A 27,017-nucleotide genomic window follows, 5' to 3' on the forward strand; every position below is an offset into this window, starting at 1 on the left:
CAAGATAATGCAATCAAAACTTCAGAAATGTATTTAATCAGTTATCCTCTTGACATCCAACTACATCTACTCACACTTACCCTCTTGTCATTATCACCTGATAACCTCCAGCTGCATTTTCTAAAATGTTAAAAAAAACCTTGTACATCTTTAGCAAAGGAATGGGGGTGGGAGGCTATTTTACATTCACACAAAATCTTTTGGGATCAAGATTCTTCTGACATAACATGTCTAGCTTCCAGCTCATTCATGTCGTACTCAAAGCACCATAACAGAAAGAACATTTACAGGAATAGCCGAAAGTCAAAAAAGAAAACAAAACTTAAAAAAGTAAAGGAAATTGTAGTGAAACAAAGCAAAGGATATAACAGCAGGAAGGAATAATAGCAGAAAAGGAGATGGTACAGAAAAATCGATGAGCAAAGATCTTAACAAGAGATCAGAATATGAAGAAATTCAGTGTTATCAGTGGTGAGGTCTAAACTTTTAGAAATCTCTCCTAGGATCCAAATAAATTGATGTAAGGAAAGCTGTAGGAAAAGTTAACTGTCCCTGTGCTTTTTCTTGGGGTACATTTTTATTTGGAAAATATAAAGGGAAGGGAAGGTAGAAAACAGCAGCTTTCTTTTGCAGTAAACCAGTGTAGTGTGGCTGGTAATCCAATAGCTTGATAGCCATTCTTGTTAAGACTAATTTTATACCAAGATTTATACCAAGACTAGCACCAAGATTTATTTTTAAATGGGTTTAAATCTTCGAACTGCTATAACACCATTTGAGCTCAAATTTACTGGATTATTGCGCTACACCTCTGGTATATTTATGAGATCCATTCTCAGCTGTAATGCTCAAATTGAAATTACGACAGATGAGATTACTCGGTGACATTCTCCTTAATGAAGTATAGGTACCATTCCCACTGCTCCTCCAAAACGTTCATGCAGAATAATTGCACACTGAATACGTGTGTAATCACCTGCATTTTGCAGCCTCATTGTTACAGCCACTCCTGCTCTCTGATGTCTTTCTTTTGCTCAACCTTATCCTCCAGTCCCCAAGGCAGCCCTGCTGTATTTATCTGCGAATGCACGCTTTAGAAGTTAAACAAAAAGCATGGAGCAACAGATAATTCTCTTCTTAGTAGTCAAAGTAATGTTTCCAGAGGTCGATGACATTGCCAGAAATGCCCAGAAGATAACCAGTACCCTGAAATGTCAACTATTGCAACTATTATGTAAGTACTTTCAACAGCTCTGGTGAAATGTTCATATTGTTTGTTGGCACCAAAGGTGCTGGGAATATTTATCATCTGGCAACTCCAGTGATTGAGCATCCTAATTATCACCACAGCATCCTGCCATAGAGAAGACACCACTTAAATACTTGTTCATTGTTTTAAATAGTTCTGGTGTTTGTCAAGACACCTTATTACAATCAATTCAATATTGCAGGAGACTGATTCAGATAGTTTATTTGGCCTGTACGTCTCTCGCTGGACCATTTGGATGGTTGGACAAAAACATTTTTAGCTCTTCAATTTTCCATTGGCCTCGATAATCCAATCACAAACATTGCAAGTAAAATGTAGAAACATAGCTAACATGTGGAGCACTATGCATCTGGCATAAGGACAAGCCATTGATCTAACCATGGGATTGAAAATAAATCAATACTTTTTTGAAAAGCTATGTTATATTTCTTTATCTGAAAGGAGCGATATAATTATTTTACAGATTCCTGATGTAGTTATATGTTACAACGGTCATTTGTCAGGCATGTGCTGTAGCACGTGATTCTCGTCATTTGACTTACTGAGAGTAGACTTCGGCCCTTGCAATGCCCTATATAACCCAAGTGGAATGGGATGTGAAGATAGCCTCCTTCACTCAACATTACAACATTCTGCATTAATCTTCAGCTAGTGTCCGGTGAGCAGAAAAGTCAACGGTAGAATATTCATCAACTTTATTATCTATTCTTACAAATAACATTCAACATTTGTTTAAAATCTTTAGGGTATTACCTCTCGGTTATTTTCTTTTTGGTGTTCATTTTGCATCTAATTTGTCTTCATGTTAGTGAAATTCAGCAGCAACATCAAATTCATCCTGGGTTTAAAGAATATTATTTGTTTTCAATTTGTAGTTTTTTTTAGCCGAATAATTTCTTACCTTGGTCCTGCGATTGGGAGACCAAAACTGACTTCCTTGATATGCAATTTAATGCCGGACTTGGCCAGATGATGGGTAAAGGGAATGCTTCCTTTGGTTATATCCTCACCGATTGACGGCTATTGAAATATTCATTAAATATTTGAATACTGCTCCTTGCAGACCATGGCTCCTCGGGCTGAATTGGAGGGCTCACAGGGTAGCTCTGGGACTGGCGAACTCGGGGCTAATGCCAAGCCAGCAATGAGCGGTAAGTCACATTCGGGTGTTCTCCGTTTGGGCTGCTCTTTGCTGTCAGCTTCTCTTTCTGGTCTGATGCCCACTCCGTTTCTCTCTGCATCGTTTCCACATTTCAGGACCCAGTGAGGAACCGGGTTTGCTTCCCGCTTATTCGACCATCGCTCTGGTGAAGCACGAGCCGGAGGATCCCTGGGCAGTGCCCAAACTCGAGGCTGTTGGCATCAAGTGGTCAGGTACCCCTTCATCCCACCCCCAAGGGATAAGCTAAGGCTTTGGCTCTTTTCATTCCTTGACGGAAGCACCGTCTCCTCACAATTGAGTTTAAATGATAATAACACTAATAATAATGATTCATTCTGGCAGATCTGAGTGCCGCACAGAAGGCTGTCCGTGTGCTGACGGCGGTGTTCAAACTGGTGTTACTTCTTGGCTTCCTCTACGTGTTTGTGTGCTCGCTGGACATCTTGAGCTCGGCTTTCCAGCTGGTGGGAGGTGAGATCTCGGCGCGAGCGGGAAACCGAGCCCGCGCACACACCATTCCACATTCCATTCCTGGTGTAGCTGTGCCTCACCATCATCTCTCTCTCTCCACCCCCCGCTGCTCTGCTCTCCCACAGGTAAAGCTGCCGGAGATATCTTCAAGGATAACGTGATCCTGGCAAACCCTGTGGCCGGCCTGGTGATCGGGATCTTGGTAACGGTTCTGGTGCAAAGTTCCAGCACCTCATCCTCGATCGTGGTCAGCATGGTGTCCTCTGGCTGTGAGTAGAGTCGGACTTGCTTTTTGTGACTTTGCTCTTTTGCAATGACCCGAGTGTTCTGACTTTATTGCCTGTCGTCCGCCTCTGTCCCTCGCCTTACTCAGTGGCTGTTCTGTTTCCTTGCAGTGTTGGGAGTGCGATCCGCCATCCCCGTGATCATGGGGACGAACATCGGCACCTCGGTAACCAACACCATCGTGGCTTTGATGCAATCCGGAGACCGGACAGAATTCAGAAGGTGCGTTCACTCGCCACCGGTTTCCCCTTTTGAATTTCTTTTTACAGTTTAAAAAAAATCTCCAGCCGACATTGGCTGTATAGGGCAGAAGGGTAAGAATGCACGAGTTATTTTTGACAGTAAACCAAAAGTTAAAATCTGTAACTGCTTTTCTTTTGTGGGGGGGGGGGGCATGAACAATTATTCCAGTGACTTTAATTGTAGGACATCGACAAAGCACTGTAGAAGTAATTTAACAGTAGTGTGAAGTCATGCATGTGATAGGAAAAATAAGGCTAGGCGGGAATGAGAAGCTTCAGTTCCGAGGAGAGATTGAGGAAGTTGTAACGGTTCTCCCTCCAGGCTGTTCTCCTCAGAGAGAAGGCCGAGAGGAAATCTGATAGAGCTGTTCAAAATCATGTGTAACCTGGACCCAGTCGATGGGGTTCTAGATCGTAAAAAGTCATAGATTTAAAGTAATGTGCAAAGGAAGCAAGAGTGATGGAAAGATAAAATGTGAGGCTGGATGAACACAGCAGGCCAAGCAGCATCTCAGGAGCACAAAAGCTGACGTTTCGGGCCTAGACCCTTCATCAGAGAGGGGGATGGGGTGAGGGTCCTGGAATAAATAGGGAGAGAGGGGGAGGCAGACCGAAGCTGGAGAGAAAAGAAGATAGGTGGAGAGGAGAGTATAGGTGGGGAGGTAGTGAGGGGATAGGTCAGTCCAGGGAAGACGGACAGGTCAAGGAGGTGGGATGAGGTTAGTAGGTAGATGGGGGTGCGGCTTGGGGTGGGAGGAAGGGATGGGTGAGAGGAAGAACCACTTAGGGAGGCAGAGACAGGCTGGGCTGGTTTTGGAATGCAGTGGGTGGGGGGGAAGAGCTGGGCTGGTTGTGTGGTGCAGTGGGGGGAGGGGACGAACTGGGCTGGTTTAGGGATGCAGTTGGGGAAGGGGAGATTTTGAAACTGGTGAAGTCCACATTGATACCATTGGGCTGCAGGGTTCCCAGGCGGAATATGAGTTGCTGTTCCTGCAGCCTTCGGGTGGCATCATTGTGGCAGTGCAGGAGGCCCATGATGGACATGTCATCTAAAGAATGGGAGGGGGAGTGGAAATGGTTTGCGACTGGGAGGTGCAGTTGTTTGTTGCGAACTGAGCGGAGGTGTTCTGCAAAGCGGTCTCCAAGCCTCCGCTTGGTTTCCTCAATGTAGAGGAAGCTACACCGGGTACAGTGGAAAAGCTTTTTCACACAGTGAGTCGCTAGGATATGAAGCCACTGCCTGGAAATGTGGTGGGGGCAGGTTCAATTGAAGCATTCAAGAGGGTTTTGGATGATTATTTGGACAGAAATGGTGTGCAGGGAAATGGGGGGAAAGGCTGGAGATTGGGACTAGGGAGTAGAACCACTGTACACATGCTGTGTTGGGTGACCTCCTTCTGCACCATAATAATTCTTTGATTGGGTGATATAAACCAAATCGTTTACCTTTAAAAGTTATTCAAGAGCAGAGAGGCCTAGACTTTAGCTTCGCCAAGATTTAGAAAGTTGCAATACAAGTTATTAAGGCAGTTAAAAAGACATAAAGGATATTTGGCTTTAAAATTAGGCAAGGAATAGAAAATCTAGGAGGCAAAATACTGAAGATGTCAGAATTCTGAAAAACAAACAATTGGAAATGTACAGCAGGTCAAAACAGGTAGCGTTTTGAGTTGATGATGTTCCTTCATTTAATATTATTGCAATTTTTTTTGATCTCAGAACAAAGAAAAATTAATTCCATAACATTTAAATTAATATTTCCATTTCTTCCAAATTGCAGCTACTAAAAGGTGAATAAAATACTGATTCATCATTAGTAATCATTGAAAAAATAGATCTGAAAACAGTCTTTTCCAAACTGTCAGGTTCATTTTGCAACTGAAATTGGACAAACTAATAAGTAAGAATTTTAAATGATAAATACACAAATTGACTTAAGCTTGACTTGATTGTCAGGATTTGCTGGGAACTTGTATTTAAAAGGCGTGGGTGGTATGAGCATACTGCTTGTGTGTATGATTAGGATTATGAATATATATGGTAACAACTTTTTATTTTCTTCATAGGGCTTTTGCAGGTGCAACTGTGCATGATTTCTTTAATTGGCTGTCAGTTCTTGTCCTGCTACCTATTGAAGCAGCCTCCAGCTACCTATACCATCTCACTCAGGTCATTGTTCAATCATTTGATCTCAAGAGTGGTGAGGATGCTCCAGATATGTTAAAAGTCATTACTGATGGCTTCACGAAACTTATCATACAGGTAAGCTATTACAACGTAGTGACGGTGGAATCATTATTAAACCATTCACCAAACCCATCCAAATAATAATCTTCCATGCTACTGCTAGACTGATGAAGTGTATCCAGAGAGTTCAAAGCTTGCCAAACCCTCAAACTGATGGCACCCGATCACACTTTGGAATGGAATGGTGAACAAAAACTTAAGGGCAGCTACTGACTATTGTTTCTGCATCTACTTTTCTGGCCCCTCCAAACTTGAAGGACATACTTGATGCTGCTGGAGAACCATAGCCAGAAAGAATCAAGGCCCAAAGATTCTGTTGAGAAGCATTTGAAGATTATCTAGCCTGATAGCCAGCATGTGCCTTAGCATTATGAGACTGAGAAAGTCCTAGTGCAAGACCCATCAGTGTCTTTTCTTTGAGATGCAGTGTATAGAACTGGCGGTGAAAAAGCCAGCAATATCCTCCGAGCCCAGTTCATTCACAACCCTATTGCTGAAGAAAGCCTCAGCCTCCTTTGTTTTCCTTTGTATCCAGAAATGGTTTCTCAAACATTTGATGAAGAAAATCACCCGAATATATTTTCAAGGATGATACTTTAAATACTTTTTTTATATTGAGTTTGTATGGTTTCCAGAAAATAAGCAGCAGTTTAAAAAGCTTAGACTATTGCATAAATGAAACTAAATAAACATATTGATGTACCAATAAGTTGAAATAAAAATATTTAATAAATTATTTAGGAATGATGTATTATATTAAGTGAAAGTAATTTAAATCACTTTATGGGTCAGGGTAGCATTCTTGTCTGAGTCAGAAGGCTACATCTTTACGTCCTATTTCAGCGACAGGCAAAGGCGAGCCTCCAATTGCAGTACAACACTGAAGAAACATAATGTGACAAGAATTTTTTTTATTATATTTAGTGATGCGATTAATTACTAAGTTATGTTTGTCATCACACCTTTCATTGAGACATTCAAATGAATCATGAAGTCAGTAAAACCCTTAAGCTTTGTTTCTATGAATCATTCTGCTCAAAAATTATTGGTCCAAATGAGCAGGACAAATGCTCTTAGCGGGAACACAAGGTGCTGCAAAAAGATTCTTTTATGTAAGAGTATATTTTATCTGGGGAGGAAGCGATTCTCCTTTTTTGACTTGCCCAAAGCAATTTAATTTTTATGTTAATTAATGACAAAATAGATGCTTGTAGAATTGAGGAGTTGAAACTATTTCAACATTAGCAAACAGACTACACATTTAGGATTTTACCTTATACTTTGTAGGTTTCTTGGCTGTAATTTTACTTTCAAGTAATCAAGGCAGCCAAACAGCCTATGTCATTCAGCAGTGCAATTGACACCGTTAAGACCTCATGGTTTCTCAAGGCTAGACTTCAGAATTCTCATTCCATTCTATGATCATTTCCATGACCCAGAGCGTTGACTTCTTTACTGCTTAGGTTTCCCTCTAAACTGAACTGAATTATATAAACAATGAATGATTCATCTCTCTAAAATTTCTGTGAGACCTTTATATGTTAACTTTCAAGGTAAAGAACGGAATATCAGTCATACCATAACAAAAATTTTCTTTTTGTTTTACTTCTTTAATTGCAATCTTTTAGATGAAAAGAAAACTGTGACATGGAAACCAGGCAGTATCATTAGAGAGAAAAGTAAAGGTGCACAGATAATTAGAGACTAATAACCCTAGAGCAGGAACAGTAAGCTATTTGGTGAGATCTGATTGACGGATAATGTATTAAGGTCTAAAAGAGATTGAAGTTTGGGTACAGTTAAGGTACATTTGCTTGAGGGGAAAAGATAAGGCTAAGAAATCCAGAGGTTTATAGACGATGAAAGAGATACTAAGATGAAACAAAAAATGGTGCTGATGACAAATGTCAGGTGGATGATACAATTGAGAAGCAGGCTCAATGTAGAAAATTGAGAGGAGAAGTAAAAAAAAGACAAATGCCTGGCAGCTAACATGAAAGGGAATCCAAAAGTCTTCTGGTGAAATATGAGAAGTAAAAAGATGTTTGAAGGAAGATTGGATCTAATTATTGACCTAAAATGGTTTTATTCTGCAAGGCAGGAGGTACGGCTGAGGTACTGAGTACTTTGTATCTTTCTTTGCCAAGGAAGAAGATGCTGCCCAAGTCATGGTGCAAAGGGAATAGGGTAGTATTTTGAGATAATTGATGGGCTAACCATGGATGAAGATAATGTATGAGATAGGCTGGCTATAGTTAATTTGGATAAGTCACCAGGACAAGATGAAGTGCATCCAAGGATAGTGTGGGAAATAGGGATGGAAAGACACATGCCAATACTTTCCAATCCTTCCTTCATATAACGGTTCACGAGAATGACTTCAGAGAGGAGGAACTCCAGTTACTTGAACAAATTAGAGAAAAAAACTAATTTTTCCTTTGAGCAGAAAAGTGTGCAAGGACATTTAATAGAGGTATTCAAATCAGTGAGGGACCCGCAGAAAAGTGAATCTATTCCCAGTGGATGCATTGAGATCCAAAAAGCACCACCTTAAGGTGATTATCAAAAGAGGTGCAACATGAAGAAAAATGTTTTACACAGAAAATCTTTTAGGTCTGAGGTATGATGGAGGCAGATTCAGTTGTGACTTTAAAAAAGAAGTGCCTAGTTATCTCAAAAAAAAAGCTTACAGTGCTATGGGGATTAGGATGGAGAAGGGGACTTAAGTGAATTGCTCTTGCTAAAAGCTTGTACAGATTAGACAGGCTGAGTGCTCTCCTTCAGTGCTGTCACCATTCAATGATTCTATACTGTGTGAATCATCGTAGGGATACTGTAGGGGGAGGGGCTTAGATTAGTTCACAAATCGGCACAACATCGAGGGCTGAAGGGCCTATTCTGCGCTGTATTGTTCAATGTTCTAGACTCTATAATCAATGTTGCGACAATAACCTAAGAAGTGATGATCGTGAAGCAGATGTCTGCACTTGCTCTTCTAAGCCTCTCTCTCCTCCTTTAAGATTCTCCTTTTAAATCTACTGTTTTGACAAATATTTTACATGATCTAATATCTCTTCAGGTAGTTAAGTGCCATATTTTGTTTGATAATGTTCATTTGAAGACTACGGAACATATTACAAAGTTTAAAGATTCTATTGCTGTTGTTGCAGTTATATCATAATAGTTTGCGAATTTATTTTCAATTTTAATAATCTGGGTATTAAGAGAAACTGATATCAATATTGGTCACCATGAAATTGTTGGTTTTCTCATGTGCTTAGAATTGGAATTCTTACCCTGTCTGGTCCATATGTACCACAATATGGCATTAGTTCTTAACTGCCCCAAAAAGCCATTCAGTTGTGTGAAAATTGCATCACCTTCTCAAGGATCGCCCTTCACAGCCAGTAAATATTAATATTGCTTACTATGCTGTTTTACCAAAAGTGAATTTTTAAACATTATTTGAATTCACAGACAGTGACATTTAATCAGAAATTCATGGACTGCTTCTCTCTTGATGATTTGTTAAAATTATTTTATTTCAGCTGGATAAATCTGTGATAAATGAAATAGCAACAGGAAATCCAGCAGCAGCAAACAAAAGCCTTATTAAGGAATGGTGTAAAACCACAACTCAAATAGTAAGTAAACAATAAATATAGGTAAACTAATACAGAATGTAATTAAAATAACTGACAGTGATGAAAAGCTTGTATGCATTTGGAGATTATTTCTACAGGCATAATCCAGAAAATTGGCAACAACTTATGATTAAAGAAGGCTGATCAAATGGTGCGGCAGATCGTAGATCAACACAAAAAGAGGTTATAGCTACAGCTCCTCCAGCCAAGAATTTGCAGACTTTAGTATGGGGGAAGAATATTAGAACGAAACCTATTACTGACTTCCTGCCTGTTCTTAAAAAATTCTGAGTGGAGTGTGGAATGGGTACAATTGTTCCCCTACTGCACTCATCATTTTAACAGTCATCTGTCAATCGGAATGAACCAATCTGGTGCACAATGAAGAGTGATTCATTAGAATCTTAGGCTGATATCACTGCCATGGCCATCTGTACCTTCTTGTTGTACTTGGTCCAAGCCATATATTTATATGCAAAATTATTTGATTTGTTGCTGATTTCCCTGCTCTGGACAGCCTTTCTCTTTCTTTGTGTTGTACTGCACAATATTACGATGTAGCTCTTTATCATTATTGTTCTGCACTTTGAGCATGGAATGTCTGTCATCATAATTCAAAGCTTAGTCTGTTCTGCCATGAAGATGCTCTGGCTGCTGACTTACAATTTTAGCATTTCTTCACATCAGTTGCTTTTCTAAGAGTAAATTTCCCCTCTCAAAAGACATGTGCTCACTGCAAAATCTCTTACGCCTAATAAAATTCTTTAATTAGATAATCTGTTAGTTGTGTAAATTCACAGAATTCTGTGAACTGTGTGTTCATGAAGTAACATTGTTAAATATAATCTTTTTCACCTTGGACCCTGATGTCGAACACATACCTTTCAATATGTTACATCCGCTCGGGGTTCAAATTGTGTCTTCAAACTTTTCAAAATTAGTTTGTTTCTTCCTGTTTCTGAGAAAGATTTAAAGCGGAATATGTTTTGAAACTGTTTTTCTCAACAGTGCTATAGCTCAGCGTACCTGCTTGGCTTATTAAGTAGATTAAATAGATTCTATCACAATTTCATAACATTACCATTGTGCACAGAAAAACTGCCAGTTGCCGTTTATATCACCTTCTGTTTCAACTGAACATTCCTGTGACTTTTACACAGCTTGCAAGCATGAATTCTCAGCTGCACTCTGACACCATGTTAGGAGCTCACAGGCTAACAGTCTGGCTTATGTCCTGTATCTTTATCAAAAACTGACTTCAAGATTGTTACATCTAATCAGTGTGTTGCGGTAATGCCGCATGACAATAGCAAGCCAGAAGGCACATTGATCTACTGCTGCATTTCATAGAACATAGAACAGCACAGCACAGAACAGGCCCTTCAGCCCACAATGTTGTGCCGACCATTGATCCTCATGTATGCACCCTCAAATTTCTGTGACCATATGCATGTCCAGCAGTCTCTTAAATGACCCCAATGACCTTGCTTCCACAACTGCTGCTGGCAATGCATTCCATGCTCTCACAACTCTCTGTGTAAAGAACCCGCCTCTGACATCCCCTCTATACTTTCCTCCAACCAGCTTAAAACTATGACCCCTCGTGCTAGCCATTTCTGCCCTGGGAAATAGTCTCTGGCTATCAACTCTATCTATGCCTCTCATTATCTTGTATACCTCAATTAGGTCCCTCTCCTCCTCCTTTTCTCCAATGAAAAGAGACCGAGCTCAGTCAACCTCTCTTCATAAGATAAACCCTCCAGTCCAGGCAGCATCCTGGTAAACCTCCTCTGAACCCTCTCCAAAGCATCCACATCTTTCCTATAATACGGCGACCAGAACTGGACGCAGTATTCCAAGTGCGGTCTAACCAAAGTTTTATAGAGCTGCAACAAGATCTCACGACTCTTAAACTCAATCCCCCTGTTAATGAAAGCCAAAACACCATATGCTTTCTTAACAACCCTGTCCACTTGGGTGGCCATTTTAAGGGATCTATGTATCTGCACACCAAGATCCCTCTGTTCCTCCACACTGCCAAGAATCCTATCCTTAATCCTGTACTCAGCTTTCAAATTCGACCTTCCAAAATGCATCACCTCGCATTTATCCAGGTTGAACTTCATCTGCCACCTTTCAGCCCATCTCTGCATCCTGTCAATGTCCCGCTGCAGCCTACAACAGCCCTCTACACTGTCAACGACACCTCCGACCTTTGTGTCGTCTGCAAACTTGCTGACGCATCCTTCAATCCCCTCATCCAAGTCATTAATAAAAATTACAAACAGTAGAGGCCCAAGGACAGAGCCCTGTGGAACCCCACTCACCACTGACTTCCAGGCAGAATATTTTCCTTCTACTACCACTCGCTGTCTTCTGTTGGCCGGCCAATTCTGTATCCAAGCAGCTAAGTTCCCCTGTATCCCATTCCTCCTGACCTTCTGAATGAGCCTACCATGGGGAACCTTATCAAATGCCTTACTGAAGTCCATATACACCACATCCACAGCTCGACCCTCATCAACTTTTCTAGTCACATCCTCAAAGAACTCGATAAGGTTTGTGAGGCATGACCTGCCCCTCACAAAGCCGTGCTGACTGTATTCGATCAAGCCATGCTCTTCCAGATGGTCATAAATCCTATCCCTCAGAATCCTTTCTAACACCTTGCAGACGACAGACGTGAGACTTACTGGTCTGTAATTGCCGGGGATTTCCCTATTTCCTTTCTTGAAGAGAGGAATTACATTTGCCTCTCTCCAGTCCTCAGGTACGACTCCAGTGGAGAGCGAGGATGCAAAGATCTTCGCAAGTGGTGAAGCAATTGCATTTCTCGCTTCCCAAAGCAGCCGAGGACAAATCTGGTCCGGGCCTGGCGACTTGTCAATCTTAATGTTTGACAAAATTTTCAGCACATCAGCTTCCTCTATCTCTATCCATTCCAGCATGCACACCTGCTCTTCAAAGGTTTCATTCACTACAAAGTTCGTTTCTTTCGTAAAGACAGAAGCAAAAAACTCATTTAGGGCTTCTCCTACCTCCTCAGACTCCACACATAAGTTCCCTATGCTATCCCTGATCGGCCCTACTCTTTCTTTGACCATTCTCTTATTCCTCACACAAGTGTAAAATGCCTTTGTGTTTTCCCTGATTCCTTCTGCCAAGCCTTTCTCGTGCCCCCTCCTGGCTCTCCTCAGACCATTTTTGAGCTCCTTCCTTGCCTGCTTCTAATCCTCTCTAGCTGAACTTGACCCTAGCTTCCTCCACCTTATGTAAGCTACCTTCTTCCTTTTCACAAGAAGCTCCACCGCTCTCATCATCCAAGGTTCCTTTATCTTACCCCTTATTGCCTGTCTCAGAGGGACATATTTACTCATCACTCGCAACAACTGTTCCTTAAACAGTCTCCACGTCTATAGTTCCCTTACCATGGAACAATTGCTCCCAGTCCATGCTTCCTAACTCATGTCTAATCGCATCATAGTTTCCTCTTCCCCAATTAAATATCCTCCCATTTTGCCTAATCCTCTCCTTCTCCATAGCTATGTAGAATGTGAGGCAGTTATGGTCACTATCACCAAAATGCTCTCCCACCACAAGATCTGATACCTGCCCCGGCTCGTTTCCGAGCACCAAGTCTAGAATGGCCTCTCCCCTCGTCGGCCTGTCAACGTACTGCGTTAGGAAACTCTCCTGAACACACCTTACAAAAACAGCTCCATTCAAATCTTCTGCTCGAAGGAGGTTCCAATTAATATTAGGAAAATTAAAGTCACCCATTACAACAACCCTACTGCGTCCACACTTTTCCAAAATCTGTCGACCTATGCTTTCTTCAATCTCCCTGCTGCTATTGGGGGGCCTGTAGTAAACCCCTAACAAGGTGACTGCTCCCTTGCTGTTCCTAATTTCCACCCATACTGACTCGGTAGGCAGATCTTCCTCGACAAAGGAAGCTTCTGTAGCTGTGATACCCTCTCTGATTAGTAGTGCTACACCCCCTCCTCTTTTTCCCCCTTCCCTATTCTTTTTAAATGTTCTAAACCCTGGAACATCCAGCAACCATTCCTGCCCATGAGAAACCCATGTCTCTGTTATGGCCACAACATCATAGCACCAGGTACTGATCCATGCTCTAAGTTCATCACTTTTATTCCTGATACTCCTTGCATTAAAGCAAACACACTTTAACCGATCCCTTGGTTTCTTCCCACTAGCTGGTCTACCTCTTGCTACTGCCTCACCTGCATCAACTCTCACCTCTGGTATACAGCTCAGGTTCCCACCCCCCTGCCATACTAGTTTAAACCCTCTCGAACTACTCGAGCAAACCTTCCACCCAGGACATTGGTCCCCTTCCGGTTCAGATGCAACCCGTCCTTCTTGTACAGGTCCCACCTTCCCCAAAAGGCATCCCAATTATCTACATATCTGAAGCTCTCCCTCCTACACCAGCTGCGTAGCCACATGTTAAGCTGCGCCCGCTCCCTGTTCCTCACCTCACTATCTCATGGCACCAGTAGTAAGCTAGAGAACACTACTCTGTTCGTCCTGCTTTGCAGCTTCCATCCTAACTCCGTGAAATCACTTTTTATATCCTCAACCCTATTTCTGGCTATATCATTAGTGCCAATATGTAACACGATTTCTGGCTGTTCACCGTCCCCTTTTATTTCCCTTCCAAATACCTTGCCCTTAATTGTAGAAGACAGTGGTAAACCACCAGTTTCACACCTCTTCCCTCACCCCTATCCCAGGCCCCAAGATGACATTCCACATTAAGCAGAGGTTCACCTGCACATCTGCCAATGTGGTATACTGCATCCACTGTACCCGGTGCGGCCTCCTCTACATTGGGGAAACCAAGCGGAGGCTTGGGGACCGCTTTGCAGAACACCTCCGCTCAGTTCGCAACAAACAACTGCACCTCCCAGTCGCAAACCATTTCCACTCCCCCTCCCATTCTCTAGCTGACATGTCCATCATGGGCCTCCTGCACTGCCACAATGATGCCACCCGAAGGTTGCAGGAACAGCAACTCATATTCCGCCTGGGAACCCTGCAGCCTAATGGTATCAATGTGGACTTCACCAGTTTCAAAATCTCCCCTTCCCCTACTGCATCCCTAAACCAGTCCAGTTCGTCCCCTCCCTCCACTGCACCACACAACCAGCCCAGCTCTTCCCCCCCACCCACTGCATCCCAAAACCAGTCCAACCTGCCTCTGCCTCCCTAACCGGTTCTTCCTCTCACCCATCCCTTCCTCCCACGCCAAGCTGCACCCCCATCTACCTACTAACCTCATCCCACCTCCTTGACCTGTCCGTCTTCCCTGGACTGACCTATCCCCTCCCTACCTCCCCACCTATACTCTCTCCACCTATCTTCTTTACTCTCCATCTTTGGTCCGCCTCCCCCTCTCTCCCTATTTATTCCAGTTCCTTCTCCCCATCCCCCTCTCTGATGAAGGGTCTAGGCCCGAAACGTCAGCTTTTGTGCTCCTGAGATGCTGCTTGGCCTGCTGTGTTCATCCAGCCTCACATTTTATTATCGTGTCAAAAACTGGGGGGGGAGAAAACGACTTCGGATGTTCTGCATCTGCAGAAAACATGTCAGGCACCTGCCTTTGGGCAAAGCACGCATGGAGTGGAAAGGAATTAGACAGAATACAAATCTTAATTCAATGACAAAATAACACTGCAGGACATTTGTTAATACTGAAGTGTGGTGTTCAGTTTCAGGTTGTAAAGAACATTATTGATTTTTGCATTATAGTTCTTTTGTCTTCCAGGTGGAGAAAAATGTAACTGTTCCCGGTGAATACAACTGCACATCACCTGAATTTTGCTGGAGTGACGTCAACCATACTTGGACTCTGAAAAATGTATCGGAAACAATAAACCTTCAAAAATGTAAATTGCTTTTATTTAAAGAAAGCATTACCATAACCACTTAACCAATTGAATGCAGCTTATTCATTTGAAGGTTAAAAGCCTCAGAATTGCCTTGTATTTCTAACAAAGACTGAACAAGTGTAAGATAGAGTCGTGGAAAACTGGGCTAGAGGAAAATACTACAGGTGGAGTCAAATCCAGCTTGTCGTGATGGAAAACATGGCTGAGCATACTGAAATGCATGAGAGGCCATGGGTCCATCCAGCAATAGTGGATTCCTCCAGCCATTAAGTTGGAGGCAGGAAGGAGGCTATGTGAGAGATGCCCGCTTGCTGTGGGATGTCAGTGACACTTATTCATAAACTGCTGATACCAATTATAGCACGCCGTATAAAATGTAGTAGTAGTTGAGTGATTAAATAGGAGATGCACAGATTTCCCATGCTTCTCAAAGCTTACTTAACAGCCTACCGAGGAATTCCTCATTGTTGGAGATTTTGGGCTGTAAATATCTGGAAGGGCCTGTCACTGAAAGCTGCTCCCCTGCCCTTGCTTCTGACCTGAACTGGTGAGACCCTAAATTGCAGAGAAGATTTACACTGCCTGAAAGGTACTTAATTTGGTCAGGCTTCCCTAACACAAAAAATGTGGATTTCCTACCAATTCTCCAAATGGTGGTCAACACCCACAATATCAAATTCAATCCATATACTGATGTAAGATGCTTCGTGCTTTTTTTTTGGCTTGGAATTATTTTTCATTTGATTATAGAACTGATGCACTTTGAGACATCATGCTATGTTAAAGGCACTATATGAAAGCAAATTATTGAAGCATGTCAAATTATGGAATTCATACATAGGAATATGGAATTCATTCATACATATTGTTATTTCAGGACATTAAACCATTTAGGAATATGAGGTATCTGTAAAATTGTAATAGATTAACTGAGGCATTACACATAATAATTCCAGTTTCTTTTTTCCTTAGGTCATCATCTGTTTGTAAATACAGCAATATCTGATTTAGGCGTTGGTCTAATCCTCCTTGCAGCCTCTTTGATTGTACTGTGTACCTGTTTGATACTTATTGTTAAACTTCTCAACTCCATGTTAAAAGGACAAGTTGCTACAGTTATCAAAAAATTTATCAATACTGGTAAGTGTAAAAACTCATTTTTACCAATCTGATGTGCATAGTTTGGGATAAATTCATAAATTAATCTTCATCCATGCTCCTTCTTTATTTGCTGACCTTTGCCATTCTAAACATGTTGACTTAAGTCATTTGCTACTTTTTCTCACTGTGAGATACATGATGATACGGTGAATACAATTAAATTTACACATATTTAATTCTTGTCAGGGTTTTGGTAAAAGACACCTTTCTAATTTTAGCTGTCTACTCATCAGAATGTGGGAAGAAGAAACAAATTCCATAGTGTAAATGCATGGAAGATCTATAATCTTTTACTTAATTTTTGACGTAATATTTTTAAAGTGAACTCTGAATGAAAGAGCTTCTGCCATGGAGAATACACTTGTTAATGATGACCAACAGCTAAAAGTCATCATGCAGCTCAGACAACTTCGCTGAAAATTATACTAACTGTTTTGGTGATTTTTTTAAAAAATGTGTCTTAGGATTTAGGGAAGCACACCTACAAAATCAATATTCACTCTTGTCAGATGAACAAGGCCCAAGTGACACACCAGTATCTCCCAACATAGCAGTTAGAAATCTGCAGTCATTCGGATCAATGTGTTCCTCCTTTAACGTTTAAGTGTTAAATATAACTTATAAATCTGGATCAAAATATTTTCATGGTTTCATTGAACAATATTCTTTGCACTAATTATAAAAAAATGTGTAATAAATAGAATGCTGATATTGATCAGCTATTAACTCAAGTGATTGAAATATACTTTTCTTATTTGGTAATAAGATCATTATATGTTATGAACAAGGATAGCTACTAATTCAGAGGGAGCTTAACTTGTTTCACAACAACAATATACACAGTTTAGTTTTATATTTGTAAATTGACATTTAAACGTAAATATTTTTTCAATAATTCAGTGTGATTGTCCATTGTATACATAACAATATCAATAATTTGTGGTATGTTTGTCACATAAGTACAGGTAAAGTAATTCAAACTATAAACCTCTTGCAGATTTCAGATTTCCATTTGGTTGGTTAACTGGATATATAGCTATTGCAGTGGGTGCTGGAATGACTTTCATTGTTCAGAGCAGTTCCATTTTTACTTCAGCTCTTACTCCATTAGTTGGTAAGTGTAAGAAATACATTTTATATGAATATACTGTAAGTTGCAGGATAAATATTATTTTACTAAGCTATTTGTTTATTTGGCAGGAATTGGTGTAATAAGCATCGAGCGAGTTTATCCCCTCACATTGGGTTCTAATATTGGCACAACTACAACAGCTATTATAGCTGCTCTTGCTAGTCCAGGAGAAACCTTAGCTGACTCTCTGCAGGTGAGTAATTAAACAGATCAAACCGTTTAATCGCAATTTTATATGTAGTGTAGTGGTGTAGCATTTATGTTATTTGAACAGCTAAGCAGAGATCCAGCTAATAATCCGGCAAACATAAATTTAGTTGCCACCATGATAGCTGAAGATTTGAATTCTGTTTCTAAGAAATCTGATATCAGTAGCTACATGGGGTCAGATTGTATCCCCCTGGTCCTCGTATCACCTCACCAAACTCCACATCCAGTCTGTCATTCTCCGCCACTTCGCCACCTACAATACAACTCCATGACCATCCCTATCTGCCTTTCGTAAGGACCACTCACTTTGCGACTCCCTCGTCTACTCTACACTCCCCAATAACCCCCCACACCTGGCACCTTTCCCTGCGACTGCAGGAAATGCTACAGCTCCCTCCCACACCTCCAAACAAGGCCCAAAGCAAACCTTTCATATCTGACAGGGGTTCACCTGTACATCCTCCAACTTGGCTTACTGTAACGAACCAGGCCAGGTGTTTGATTTCGTGGTAGGTGAACACTTTGGAGAGAATGACCATAGTTTGGTTATATTTAGTTTAGCAATGGAAAGAGATAGGAACATGCCACAGGGCAAGAGTTATAGATGGGGGAAGGGCAATTATATTGCGATAAGGCAAGACTTAGGAGGCATAGAATGGGGTAGCAAAATGCAGGGGATGGGGACAATCGAAATGTGGAGCTGGTTTAAGGAACGGTTATTGCGTGTCCTTGATAGGTATGTCGCTGACAGGCAGGGAGGAAGTGATAAGGTAAGGGAACCGTGGTTTATTAAAGAAATTGTATCTCTTGTTAAGTGGAAGAGGGAAGCTTATGTGACGATGAGTCAAGATGGTTCAGATGAGGTGGTGGAGAGTTACAGATTAGCTAGGAAAGATTTAAAGAGTTAAAAAGAGCAAGGAGGGAGCACTAGCAGACATTAGCAGGTAGAATAAAGGAGAACCCTAAAGCTTTCTATAGGTATGTGAGGAATAAGAGGATGACGATGGTAGGAATAGGGCCAGTCAAAGACAGAAGTGGGAAGTTGTGTGTGGACCCTGTGGAGATCGGAGAGGTGCTAAATGAATATTTCACATCTGTTTTCACTCAGGAAAAGGAGAATATTGTAGAGGAGAAGACTGAGTTACGGGCTATTAGACTTGAAAGGATTTTGGTTAGTGAGGAGGAGGTGTTATCAATTCTAGAAGGTGTGAAGGTAGATAAATCCCCTGGGCCAAATGGGATTTTTCCGAGGATTCTCTGGGAAGCTAGGGAGGAGGTGGCGGAGCCTTTGGCCTTGATCTTTGAGTCCTCATTGTCTACCGGTTTAGTACCAGAGGACTGGAGGATTGCAAATGTTGTGCCCTTGTTCAAGAAGGGCAGTAGAGATGACCCAGGTAATTATAGACAAGTGAGCCTTAGGCCTGTTGTAGGAAAAGTTTTGGAAAGGATTATAAGAGATAGGATTTATAATCATCTAGCAAGCAACAATTTGATTGGAGATAGTCAACATGGATTCATCAAGAGCAGGCCATGTCTCACAGACCTCATTGAGTTTTTTGAGAAGGTGACCAATCATGTAGATGAGGGTAGGGCAGTTGACGTGGTGTACATGGACTTCAGTAAAGCCTTTGATAAGGTTCCACGTGGTAGGCTATTGGAGAAAATACAGAGGTACAGGATTGAGGGAGATTTAGCAGTTTGGATTAGAAATTGGCTTTCTGTAAGAAGGCAACGAGTGGTGGTTGATGGAAAATATTCAGCCTGGAGCCAGGTCACTAGTGGTGTGCCTCAAGGATCTGTTTTGGGAGCACTGCTGTTTGTCATTTTTATAAATGACTTGGACGCAGGCATAGGTGGATGGGTTAGTAAGTTTGCAGATGCCACTAAAGTTAGTGGAGCGATGGACAGTGTGGAAGAATGTTGCAGGTTGCAGGGAGACTTGGATAAACTGCAGAATTGGGCTGAAAGGTGGCAAATGGAGTTCAATGCGGATAAATGTGAGGTGATTCACTTTGGGAAGAATAATAGGAAGGCAGAATACAGGGTCACTGGAAAGATTCTTGGTAGTGTGGATGTGCAGAGGGATCTTGGTGTCCATGTACATAGATCCCTGAAAGTTGCCAACCAGGTTGATAGTGCTGTTAAGAAGGCTTACGGTGTGTTAGGTTTTATTGGTAGAGGGATTGAGTTCCAGAGCTGTGATGTCATGCTGCAACTGTACAAAATGCTAGTGCGACCTCATTTGGAATACTGCGTGCAGTTCTGATCACCCCATTAGACAAAGGATGTGGAAGCATTGAAAAAGGTGCAGAGGAGATTTACCAGGATGTTGCCTGGTCTGGAGCGCAGGCCCTATGAAGAAAGGCTGAGGGACTTGGGTCTTTTCTCATTAACAAGAAGGAGGCTAAGAGGGGATTTAATAGAGACATACAAGATGATCAGAGGATTAGATAAGGTGGACAATGAGAGTCTTTTTCCGAGGTTGATGACTTCAGCTTGTATAAGGGGGCATAGCTACACATTGAGGGGTGATAGATTTAAGACAGATATCAGAGGCAGGTTCTTTACTCAGAGAGTGGTAAGGGCGTGGAATGCCCTGCCTGCCAATGTAGTTAACTCAGCCACATTAGGGGCATTTACACAGTCCTTGGATAAGCGTATGGATGATGTTGGGATAGTGTAGTTCACAGATCGGCACAACATCGAGGGCTGAAGGGCCTGTTCTGCGCTGTATTGTTCTATGTTCTGTGTGTTGCTCCCAATGTGGCCTCCACTACAATGGTGAGACCAAATGTAGATTCAGGGACCCTTTTGTAGACCATCTGCGCTTTGGTTTGTATGTCCTATAAGTGCATATTTTATGTGGATCACCTGTCAGAAAAGATTTGAATCATTAATTGCTGTAACGGTAAATAAATGTTCAGATTTATTTTTAATGTCACGGATTTGTGCATTCACTTTTGTTTTTGAATCCTTACAGATTGCCTTGTGCCACTTCTTTTTCAATGTTTCTGGAATCATAATTTGGTACCCAATACCATTCATGCGTCTTCCTATTCGCCTAGCAAAAGCATTGGGAAGTTACACTTCCAAGTACAGGTGGTTTGCAGTCGCCTACCTGATCTTTTGCTTTTTACTGCTCCCTCTATTTGTATTTGGGCTGTCAATTGCTGGTTGGCAGGTACTGGCCGGAGTAGGTATTCCTATCTTGACAATGATAATCGTCATAATTGTTATCAATCTTATGCAAACAAAGTGCCCGAGGTTCTTGCCAAAGGTACTACAAACTTGGGACTTCCTTCCGATTTGGATGCATTCCCTGAAACCTTGGGACAGAATAGTGCAGCGTGTTACAATATGTTGTTCCACTCGGTGCTTTGGAAAGTGTAATTGTGGCAAGACTGGTGATGAATTTAGTGATAGTGGAGAAAAACAAACCAAAGAACTTGAGGTCTATGAAAATCCAGTAATTCTGGAGAATGGAAAACAAGCTATTAAGACATTTCCAATTGTAGAAAATGAGACAAACATTAAGTCACCAAATATATAGAAACAACTATGGCAGAATAGCTAAAGTATGGCTATGCATAGTAGTGCAGTATTTTTTTTAAGGACTAGCTTCCATCAGTTTCAATCACTTCTGGTACCCTGAATGGTTAGTTTGTTAATAAAGTGTCTGCTTGAAGTAATTCCTTCACCAGTTTATACTGGGTTGCATTAATGAAATTCATATTCAATTGTTGCCCTCAAGTGTAAGCCTTTGAACTAGCTGAACATGTGTAGCTTGGTATATGTCCTATTTTAAAATACAAAATAGTTTCTAAAAAAATTGTAGAATATGTACATCTTTATCTTGTGTTCTCTGAAAAGTGGTCTTACTCATGTCGAAAGTCAACTTTTCTGATGCTTTATTTTATTGTATTTATTGGAAACTCATAATTGCATTTTGCCAAATGATAATAACAGCATGAAAGTGAATAGTTCATTGCAGGGAATTGCATTCTTTTATGTGAGAAAATATCATTAGACTTTATGGAGTGTGTGCCTTCCAAAAATAGAAAAATGAATTGTGTAAGGGGAGCAATGGAGGCCAAATAGGTGAATAGAAAGGCTTCAATACTTTATGGACTAATTGACAGAAAGGATGTTGTAAACCGTAAACCATTGTGGATAGTTGTTTCGCATGTAGAAGAAGATTCATGGTGCAATGTGGCCAAACCAGTGTCCATTTTATACACAATACTGGGTAAGAACACTAAGGCACCCAGTGACAAGTTCAGGATTTTTTATATAAATTACCCAAGGTCAAGTTCCAACAATGCTGAGTATGCATCAGTTCTGTTGGATGGTGCTAAAATAATAATCCTGACTTGCAGACTTCACTGTGTTATATTCACTTCCAAGTGTTCCACAAGTAGAATTATTACAACGTGCCTTTCTGAAATAATTCCATTACAGCTCCGGTCAATGCTTAAGCCTTTGAGAATTGCAAATACTAATGATCAATAAGGAATTGAACATGTACGTCTCATTTATTTAGTTAATATTTATAGAAATATCATGATGTAAACTACAGTCTGAAGTTTTATTATAAGCTTACATAAGACCTTGTAGTTTTTATGCCAAAACAACGGATTCTTGAACGCAGTTTCAATTTTCTAGTCTGAACCTCAATCTGACTCGAAACCCTCTTGTTATCACTGCATGAGTTACAACAGCTCTTAAACAAATGAATTGCAGAGATATGTAATGACTTAGTAGGGCAGAAGTGTAACCAGTGGTGTGACTCCTGTCAAAAAGAGCACAGGCCATGCAGAATAGCTACACAAAGATAATCTGGCAAAGCTATAGAAGTGATTAAGAAGGGCAGAAAGTATACAAGTAAGCACAAAGGGAGAAAAATATAATTTTTAAATTGTAAATTTGTCAGTAAATGTAAAAGACACAATGTAAAAACCCACTCCATGTATATTAAATGTACATTTTATGTTTTTATAGAGTATATAATTTATGTATTGAATGAATACTTTCCTAAATATGTACTGTCATGTCATTTTGATTAATGGGCTTGTCTATATTTTATTTTACCTAATTTTCTATTGTTTTGTAAATTTTTAACTACATTTAACATGTGATTTAGAAATATATATTATGTACATTAAAACACATGTTAAAGATTTATTTTACTAACTTGCTGAAATATCCATCATACAGTGCATACTGTACTTTAAAATATTGTCCTGAATTCTGCATTCATCATCTAAGCAATGGTACTTGCTTACTTCAGATAAAGACACCCAGAAAGATCTAGGGATCACTGTGGCATGGATTTCCCCAAACCCTATATCAGGTTAAATTCGGAAACAAGTCAAGGGAATCTCCAGGTTTTTGAGACCAATAATGTAATTAAGCAGAGTAAATAGAAAATCACATTTAGATGTGGCAAACACAAGTTTAAAAACACTAAAAACCCTTTGCTGTCATGAGAAATTCCACATTTTAAAAATATACTGAAACACAGAAATCTGTCACTAAATGAAAACATGCAGCTTTAGTGAAAGCTGCTAAGGGTGAAGAGCATTATTTATGACAAATACACTATTTAACACTTAGTTATGCCTCATTCGTACACTTCATTTAATACATGCCTCACTCGTCTTGAGCTGGCTGAGGGGGAGGGGTTGCAGAATCGAGAAGGCAAGGAATTGAATTAAGTTGGGGTTAGAGAAGGTTCAGAACATGTGTAGTCTTATGTCACTTGGGGAGGCCACTAACTAAAAAGTTCTTGTGTCCCTGAAGGCTCTGGGTGGGTTGTACTGAACATTCACCTTTTGACCCTCAGAGGACTGACCTTATTCTCCACAATGAACCTTTCTCTCACTCGATTTGGTGGAGCCACCCTTACTGGCCCTGATAAGCCAAAAAAGCGCTTAGCTGCACTGCCTTCAATGTTCTGAGGCCTGTTTCAGGATCAGCAGAGGCCATGTTTCCCAGTGACACTGCTGGGACAGAACAGCTATCATCTTTCTGATTTCTTACTACCTGTAGGAGATGTCATCTTTGCCCTCAAAGCTGCAATGGCAGGCATTTGACTGCTCAATTTAGATTCCATTGTGCCTTCTGACAATAGCTTCAGCAGAGTTCCTTCTGCTTTCCAGCTGGTCAACAGTGCCACCACGCCAGCCATTAAATTCGGCTCACAGTGTGGATGTTTTAGGCTCTATCTAATTATTGACAATCTGGAAGGTCTCTGGTGCATCTGCTGAGTGGAATATCAGATGATAAGTCTCTGCAGACGACCAAGAGTGTTCGACGGTGAGCAAAGTGTCAACAGCTGAATAACCAGTGAAGGCATGACCTATAATCTGCTTGAATGAGGCAGAGAGATAATTACAAAAAATGAAAAATAAGGTGGTCCTGGAGACAAATTAAATGACTGGAATAACATGATAGGTATAAGGGCTGCACACTGAAGATCTAACCAAAGTAATAAGTATTTCAAAACTAAAAACTAATGAAGGTGGAGAGATCAAAACAATTTATCAAGGTGATGCTGTCAAAACAGGACAGTGAGGATAATGTTACAGATACAAAACAGTATGGTGGGTTCACCTGTAGCGCGACATGAACCTGAGATCATGGTTGAGGCCTTGATCTCTGCCTATAAACTGTGCCTGTGTGCTCTACTGTCCCTGTGCACCTGATGAAGGGGCTGTGCTCCAAAAGCCTGTGTAATTTCAAATAAACCCCTGTTGGATTATAACCTGGTGTCAGGTGACTTTGGCCCACCCGGTACAACACCGGCACCTCCACATCATAGCAAGTTCTGTGAATATTTGGCCTTGACAAGTGGCTGTCCATTTCAAAGTAATAGTGATGGTGACTGCTGGAAGTTTTACAGTAATTACTACCTTGGAATTCTGGTAAATATGTACACACTGTCCTCTTCAAGTCAGTTTTATTCAAATAAAATGTGAGTCAGTTGAAGAGGGGAGGGTTGCCCAATGGTACTGTTTTTGGTCTAGAAATCCAGAACCCCAGGATAATATTCTGGGGACATGGATTTGAATCCCATCAGAGTTGAGGTGAAATCTGAATCCAAGTTTGACAGTCAAAGTTTGGAATTCAAAGCCAGCCTAATAGCAGCCACTATTGATTGTTGTAAAAACCAATCTGGTTCCCCAAAGCCCTTTAGGAAAGCAAATCTGCTGCCATTACCTGGTCTGGCCTCTGCGTGACTCCAGACCCACAGCAATTTTGTTGACTCTAAACTGTACTCTGAAATGTCCTAGCAAGGCAATCAGTTGTATCAAAATGCTACAAAATCTGAAGGAAGGAATGAAACTGGATGGATCACATGTGATCAACCTCAGCACCAGAAACAGCAAAGCCAAACCCTGTGAACTCTGCAAGGCCCTCTTCATCAACCTCTGGGGCCTAATACCAAAACTGGAAAGAGGTGACACACAGAGTCTAAAGGAACATCTTGACACAGTCTGATGGAGCCATATCTTACACCCAATGTCCTGAATGACAACACTATGATAAGAGACAGAGGCACAGTGGAATACAGTTGCGAGTCTTTAACATTGACTCTGGACCCTTTGAAATCTTAGCATCAGATCAAACCCCATTTAAATGCAAGGAAACCTCCGACTGATAGCACCCCACTGACTGATGTTTATCAGTGTGAATGTGTGAGTGGAAGAATAAATATAACATAAAGCAGCAGCTATCACTGTGAAATGAAGTGTTTTGGGTTCCCCCAGTCAGCTTGTAATACAGGAGGGATTCCAAAAGTAGGTTCATTTCACATTTGTGAAAAAGGCCAAGTTTGGATGACTTGATCAGAAATATGGAACTCTATCTTTACACAAAAACAATAGAAGCAGAGTGACAGTCCAATAATGATTGCCACTCCTCAGAAGATTTGGTGAAAAGCCTTAGATAAATTCATCCAGTACTAATTCGACAGTGTTCGTGGAGATTGTGTCTAACTTTCCTTCCCTATATACATCAACTGATAGCTTATGCTGGTATTATCTATTATCTGTGTTGGAGCCTAGAACTTTCCAGTCTTGTACAGAAGGAATAATTATCAAGAATTAGGCATCTGTCATTCAAAATGAACTGATAATTATCCTATAGTTAGCAGTATTTCAAACAACACAGTATATTCTATTGCTCATTATTTTGTTTTTAAAATGTAACATATACACTTAAAGGGAAAGAAAGTGGGACAACTGATGCTGGGATCATTGATTATGGGCTGTTCTACAAAGAAGGTTTTAGGATTTTGCAATTGTTTTCATGACATTTATTGACAAATGAAGAAATCTTGATAAAGCTAACATTATAACTCAGCACACAATATGTCTACTGAATTGCCTGTGTTTATATATGTACGTACAATCCACATGATCCACAACTATCTTGGCTTAGTAATGTCGACAATATGTAATGTCGAGAAAGGTCAGAAGAGTCAACATCAATGGGTAGCACCTCCATTGTAATGACAAGGGACACAAGATTGTCAGATGTCCAATAGAATAATTAATTTAATAAGAATTACTGATTCACGGATACCCTTCAAGACAGATCACAGTCACTCAGTTCAGTGTATTAGTTCAGCTAAATGTATCACACAATTTAAATCAATACAATTACTGGAATCTTTGGTATCAGTTTCCCTCAATTTACTTTGGTGCAAAATTGTTTGTTATTTTTTGAAAAGTTTATCTCATGTATCACAAACAATTTATATAACATAAAAACCAAAAGAATTGCAGCTGCTGTAAATCAGGAACAAAATCAAAGTTGCTGGAAAGGATCAGCAGGTCCGGCAGCATCTGTGTAAAATAAATCAGAGTTAAAGTTTCATGCTCAGTGAGTTCTGAGGAAGGGTCACTGGACCTGAAATGTTAACTCTCCTTTTTTGCTTCACAGATGCTGCCAGACTGGCTGAATTTATACAACATACTTTACCACAGAGGTAAATCAAAATACATTACAGTGAATTAGGTCTTTGCTACATTACCTAGATATATACACGAGAAAGGTTTTCTTAATGCTAAGTTACCTCAGTCACAGTACAGGAGTTTGTCTTTTTTTCTTAAAACAGAACCAAGATTCTTGCTCATGATCACTACGCAGTCCCCTCTACAGCAAAGTCCCCTGAAATGAAGCTTTAGTGAATAATGAAGCATGTGTATGACCTGATTTGGAAAGGTATGGCATTTCATGAACACTGCTGCCTGTATTGGAAGCTTGCTTTAAAT

General features: G+C 40.7%; 1 protein-coding gene across 3 annotated transcripts; it reads left to right on the top strand.

Moving 5' to 3' along the window:
- The first annotated feature begins 1,849 nt into the window (after positions 1–1,849).
- LOC125455038 (sodium-dependent phosphate transport protein 2B) lies at positions 1,850–26,959 on the top strand. 3 transcript variants are annotated; one of them, XM_048536545.2, is made up of 14 exons: positions 1,850–1,928; positions 2,334–2,421; positions 2,528–2,644; positions 2,775–2,903; positions 3,029–3,172; positions 3,299–3,410; positions 5,497–5,692; positions 9,226–9,321; positions 15,113–15,233; positions 16,209–16,376; positions 17,395–17,511; positions 17,598–17,722; positions 26,686–26,731; positions 26,861–26,959. In XM_048536545.2, the coding sequence occupies exons 2-14, from the start codon at positions 2,337–2,339 to the stop codon at positions 26,920–26,922; spliced, it is 1,518 nt and encodes a 505-aa protein (XP_048392502.1). In that variant the 5' UTR covers positions 1,850–1,928; positions 2,334–2,336; the 3' UTR covers positions 26,923–26,959. The 3 variants fall into 3 exon arrangements, with proteins under 3 accessions (XP_048392502.1, XP_048392493.1, XP_059503031.1); XM_048536536.2 differs by lacking the exons at positions 26,686–26,731; positions 26,861–26,959 and adding an exon at positions 20,720–22,801; XM_059647048.1 differs by lacking the exons at positions 26,686–26,731; positions 26,861–26,959 and adding an exon at positions 20,720–22,801 and having other exon boundaries at positions 1,862–1,947.
- The last annotated feature ends 58 nt before the right edge of the window (positions 26,960–27,017 follow it).

This window comes from Stegostoma tigrinum, chromosome 1, assembly GCF_030684315.1.
Source record: "Stegostoma tigrinum isolate sSteTig4 chromosome 1, sSteTig4.hap1, whole genome shotgun sequence".
Classification (NCBI taxonomy): Eukaryota; Metazoa; Chordata; class Chondrichthyes; order Orectolobiformes; family Stegostomatidae; genus Stegostoma; species Stegostoma tigrinum.